This window comes from Geotrypetes seraphini, chromosome 1, assembly GCF_902459505.1.
Source record: "Geotrypetes seraphini chromosome 1, aGeoSer1.1, whole genome shotgun sequence".
NCBI lineage: Eukaryota > Metazoa > Chordata > Amphibia > Gymnophiona > Dermophiidae > Geotrypetes > Geotrypetes seraphini.
The window spans coordinates 521,900,308-521,905,788 of NC_047084.1; the positions used below are offsets into that span (position 1 = coordinate 521,900,308).

Consider the following 5,481-nt stretch of genomic DNA (forward strand, 5'->3'; position numbering starts at 1 on the left):
CAATAGTTGGCCATAGCAATAATTTGCAGTTACACACATAGCCAAACTTAGTTGCTTTTCTATAAACAAAGTACTCAAAATGTATAATGCATAACTTCAAGGAGGCATGTAAAGGAGATAGGCATGGGCGAGTCAGAAGCACAAGAAGCATTTATGTATTAAGCTTCTAGAATCATGTCAATATTACACATGGAACTGCAACATGTGGAGGACCACTTTTGATATGAGTTTAGATGTTTTACGGATCATTCACAAAAATCCAGTACCAAAACATGCCCATTTTCAAAAATGAAAAATGGTTTATCTTCGGGGGGGGGGGGGAGGGGTGAGATTTCCCCCAAAATGAATGTGTTTGTGCTCAGTGTGTTTATCTTTTATGGTGACCGCCGACCATGGCACCGGTTACAGCATGCAGGCTGTAATTACTATTATTGAACACTACCATAATTGCTGATTCTAAATTTATGTATAGGTATAATACACTTCTGAACAATAATCAAGTAAAAATGAAATGATGTAACTGATACAAAAAACTTCACAAAAATGTTATTTGTGACACCTGTAAAATAAAAAGAAATAATGAATAAATACTGCATATCCACTTTTGGCCCACCCTGTGTGTGCATATAAAAAAGTTTCTGCACTTCTATTTTTTTTAAATATTATTTGTTAAATATATCAAAAGCAAACCACATCACTACCTGCAAGGTGAGCTGGCTTGCCTGACTGACTAGTCACATGACATTCTATGACATGTCCTCTTATCACTTCTCCCACCCCAACCATTTCCCGCAGAAATATGAAAGTGCGGAAACTTTTTGAAGAACCCTGATATATATTTAGATGACAGAACACAGAAAACAAATTAGTAGTGCAGAAGCTACAAATTTTATTTTTTCAGCATTCCATGCACTTTCTTGCAGAATGTGCTTCTTTCTGGCTGCTAGGAAGAATTAACGGCCTCTATTTTCCTGCAACAGTATTTTAATTTTTTTAGTTCATGAATATGTTATAGTAATAAAATCTGACCAATTTAAAAATACACTTCTGCAATAACATTAAAAATTAAATAATATGTTACTGATATGTACTACATCTTATTTTTTTCTATTTCTAATCCTAAAAGGAGATTCATCCCACATTTTGCCATTTGGTACCTATGAAAGTTAAGTAGGTCTTTTCAGCCTGCATTTCCAGTTGATCAAAGCACTGATATGCCTTGAAAAATGAGAATGTAATGGTATATTCATCAATGAGAATTGATGCTTTGTTCTCTTCTTCAAGATACTCTCTCTGTCCTCCCCGTGGCACAACCTTTCTTTGTTCTCCAAAAATAAACTTTCTTCTTCTGGACCTGTATGTAGCTGAACATGTGCCGCAGTCTATGGAAAGAAGGTGCACTTCTTAATACTTGTGCAGGTGAAATAGAGAAAAAACAGAAACATGCAAGCTTCTCTGGGATTTGGAGCTAGTGGCTACCTTTAATAAAAGTTTCCTGTTCTCCATGTCTTGCTTCCATGCCATGACATACCGCTTGGGGACTATTGGATGACGCTGTGACCAGATGGGCACATGGGTGTGAACATATCTGTTGAGAAATAAATGAAAGTATGAAAGAGACTCTCCTTCCGCCTGCCATGGTGACACTGAGTACACATTACTGCTACTGCTGCTAAGCATTTTTAACATGCTGCTTGCTACACAGTTAGATAATGCAAGGGCCGTCAAGTTTTCAATTGATCCCACACTTTTCTGACAGGATTGATTCAGTTCTGACTTAACCCTATTGCATGCAGCTCGTTTTTGTTTTGTTTTTTTACTTGCAAATTTTATAGCATTTTTTTTTTTTTTTTTTAAGGAACTGAAACTAGGAAAGCACAACTACACATTTGATCATGCAATGGGGTCAGAGTAAACTCAGGACCAGATTATCATTAAACCTCTTGGACAATTATGGATCCAGAGGATGGACCAACCATTAAGTGACAATATGGAGGTGGGGCATCTGCAGCATGGCACCAGTATGGCAAAAAATAAATAGCCCACATCGTGATGACTTTTAATTAACCAGTTACGTATCCACGGGTAGGCCTGTTGGGCGAGGGCCCATCCAATTTAGATTCAGACCCACCCATAATTATGGAACTCTTGTTGAGACTAGTGAGAATCCCTAAACCTCACCAGCTGAGGACTTCATCCTCCTTGGGCAACAGGTGCTCTTTCAAACAGCAGGTGCTAGCACTTGCATCAAGCTGATGCTGACACCAGCCCCTCTGCAGATGCTCAGTTTTCATGCATGCACAGCCTGCCAGCAGTAGCGTCAACTCAAGGCAAATGCTGCCAGTTGCCATTTGGAAGAGTGCTGCCTGCCAGAAGAGGACATTTTCAGCTGGTGGGGTTCCCCTAACAGATCAGATATTAAATATTTTGAATTTACTTGTGGGGGGCTATGGACAGTAAAGTGGAGTCATTGGAGGGGCGATAAATTCCATGCCTGCCCACCTTGGGCTCAGGTACACCCACAATCAACTGGCTACACCCCTGTATTAATGAACATAAAAGCTTTAGACAACAAATTTGATTTGGAAAGGATAAGTGGAAGCTGGGAGAGATGCTGGATATGGTGGAGACAGGGAAGAGAAGAGATATTGTACAAAGTTTTGGAGGGGGAGAGAAAGGGAGATACTGGATGTATATTCAGGGAGAGGGTTGAGAAGAGAGATAGATGCTAGACATTTAGGAAGCAGGAGGAGGAAGGGGAGGGGAGACAATGGGGTCAACTCAGGACAGGAAAAGAATGAGGTGCCATGGAGGGGGAGATGCTAGAATCTGGAGTGCAGAAGGAAAGGGAAGTTACTAGATACATAGGGAATAGGTGAGCTGATGGGCCTATGGCAAGGGGAAGAGAGGAGAGATGAGATGCTGGACAACTAGGGAAGTTAGAAGTGTAGGAAAGGAGGAGGAAATGCTGGGGAGAGGAGTCCATACCAGGGTTCCAGTCCCACTAACACTGACTGTCACCTTGGGCAAATCACTTAATCTTCCACTGCCTATGTACAAACAAAATGTAAGCTCTCTGCACCTGAAAATAACCGTTTTGAACTACCACTGGAAAGACAATACTAAATAGATAGGGTCTAGAGCCGCAACGTTGAAGGTTCACCTAATGCTGATTGTGACCTTCACATATCGAGCTCCAACCTCGTACAACCCATACAAAAATGCCTACAATGAGAAGCGCGAATACGTACACCCGCACGCCCTTCCACACCTGCGTGCGCGGGACCCAGTTGCCCAGTAATAACCCAGAGACGCCTAGCGCTGAATCAGCTGAACTCCCCCAGCAGCACGTTGGAGGAGGTCTCAGGTCACGTGCGATATTTCACCAGAGGAGAGGGTCTACTTACCCCTGCAGGTCGGTGTTAGTTCCTACAGTAACCATCGCTCTCTCTTCCCAGCTTCTCCTCTGCCGCGAGATCAGACGGCTCCCCTTTACCCGTCTCTAGCGTTGTGACGTCATCTCGCTCTCAGCTGAGTCAGCGCTTGACTCGCTGCTCAGACAGCGTTGGGCCGGTTGTACTTGTTCAGAGGTTGATAACCGAAAACCAAAAGTGCACAAAATTATTGCAGAGGTTTTAGTTCAAGTATTCATATTTAATGTTAAGAAACAAATAATTAACAAACATTAACCATGGAAAAATTGTAGCGCTACGGAAAGTTCATTATTTTAATAAATGTATAATTTCTAACGAGCTTGGTTCCCTTTAAATATTTCAAATTTGTATTCAGCTAGGCAAAATGGTCTCTAAACATGATATAGTTCAAATAATCTATGCATCATTGGGACAATGAACTTGTGTAATCTTGCAAGCTGAGTAGAGTCGAAGGGAAAAAACAACCATAAGTGCTGCAGAACTTCACAAACTTGTTATCGTAGGAGATACAACAAAAAAAAACTGAAAGAAGACCCAATATTCCACAGTATAAACAATACAAACGATGAGAACAAAAAAAACAACAACTGTGGATGTGGATGTTCTTTCTGAAAGATTATTTATTAGTCACTCTTCACACAAAGTTGAATCCAAGTTTATAGTCCACATATAATTGTCCTACTGGACCCTACACGATCAGTGTTTCAGTGAACGTGCCTTCCTCAGGGGTCCGATTGATATAGGAATCACAGATAAAAATGTAGACTATACATGTCTTTGAGCAGATAACCAAATAGGCTGTTTTGCGCCACTCTATTTGTACTACAGCCTATTTGGTTATCTGCTCAAAGACACGTATACTGTTTTTAGTCTACATTTTTATCTGTGATTCCTATATCAATCGGACCCCTGAGGAAGGCATGTTCACTGAAACACGGATCGTGTAGGGTCTGGTAGGACAATTATATGTGGACTATAAACTTGGATTCAACTTTGTATTTATACGTTTTTATTGTGAAGAGTGACTAATAAATCATCGTAGGAGATACCTCAGGAGAAGGCATTGCATTCAGACATCAATAAAATAATACCAAACTGCTTAATGGTTTAAAGTTTAAACATTCTAGCTATAGATTTCTGTTTATTTTGTAAGGTATTAGAACACATCATATCAAACAAACCATTAAACGCAGAGCTGGATTTAAGATTTTGGTACCCTTTTGCAGAGGACCAATGGAGAGGGATACCCCAGATAATTCGAGCAGGCTCCCAAGCTCCAGCTTTTGGGCATCTTCAGAATTTGTCACCCTAGGCATGTGTTTAGGTTGCCTATGCTTAAACCCAGGCCAGCCCTGATTATATCTTCCTCCAGAGACCAAATGAGTGTTCTTTGATTGGGATTTTCTGAAATTGTTTGACAAAGTCTCATTAGAGACTCCTGAGAAATCCCAAAAGCTCTGGGATAGAAGGCAATGTCCTATTGTGATCTGGGAACAGGGTAAAAGATTGGAAAGAGTGGGAGTAGACATGACCTTGCAGGACTGGGAAATTGAGCAGCCAAATGGCCAAATAAAGTTAATATGGCTTAGGAAAAAATGTGCATGTACCTGATTCTGGAGGGAGCTCCATTCTAGGATGTCTGAATGATGACTGTCGCTGCTATGATTGAGAAAGACAAAAGTAGCATCTGGGTTAAAAGGGGATAAAATCCCCTAGGTAGCTATGAATGAAAGCATTGCCTAACACATGGGCCAGTGTAATAAAATGTGCTAGCCTTTGTACACAGTTTAGCTAGATTTTTGCACAGAATTTTGTGCACTACATTGGATGCCCTATGTTAAAATTAGTTTTCTGCACAAGCTACAGCGTATCTGTGTAGAAAGGCTTACTCTGACATCAGTGCACTATTATTTTAAATCCCATTGCAATGAAGATATTAGCTATTCAATTCAGATGCAGAGATGTATGCAGAAAACTAGACTACCTTTTATCTCATTTTGTGCTATATAACCTCATGAGGGTAACCAGGAATTGGTAACTTATTTGC

The 5,481-nt window shown here is 40.5% G+C and overlaps 1 protein-coding gene across 1 annotated transcript; it reads right to left on the minus strand.

Moving 5' to 3' along the window:
* Positions 1-865: 865 nt before the first annotated feature.
* TEX43 (testis expressed 43) lies at positions 866-3,544 on the minus strand. The gene is made up of 3 exons (XM_033959188.1): positions 3,408-3,544; positions 1,480-1,588; positions 866-1,382 (listed from the first exon to the last, which is right to left on the minus strand). The coding sequence occupies exons 1-3, from the start codon at positions 3,440-3,442 to the stop codon at positions 1,167-1,169; spliced, it is 360 nt and encodes a 119-aa protein (XP_033815079.1). The 5' UTR covers positions 3,443-3,544; the 3' UTR covers positions 866-1,166.
* Between the last annotated feature and the right edge of the window lie 1,937 nt (positions 3,545-5,481).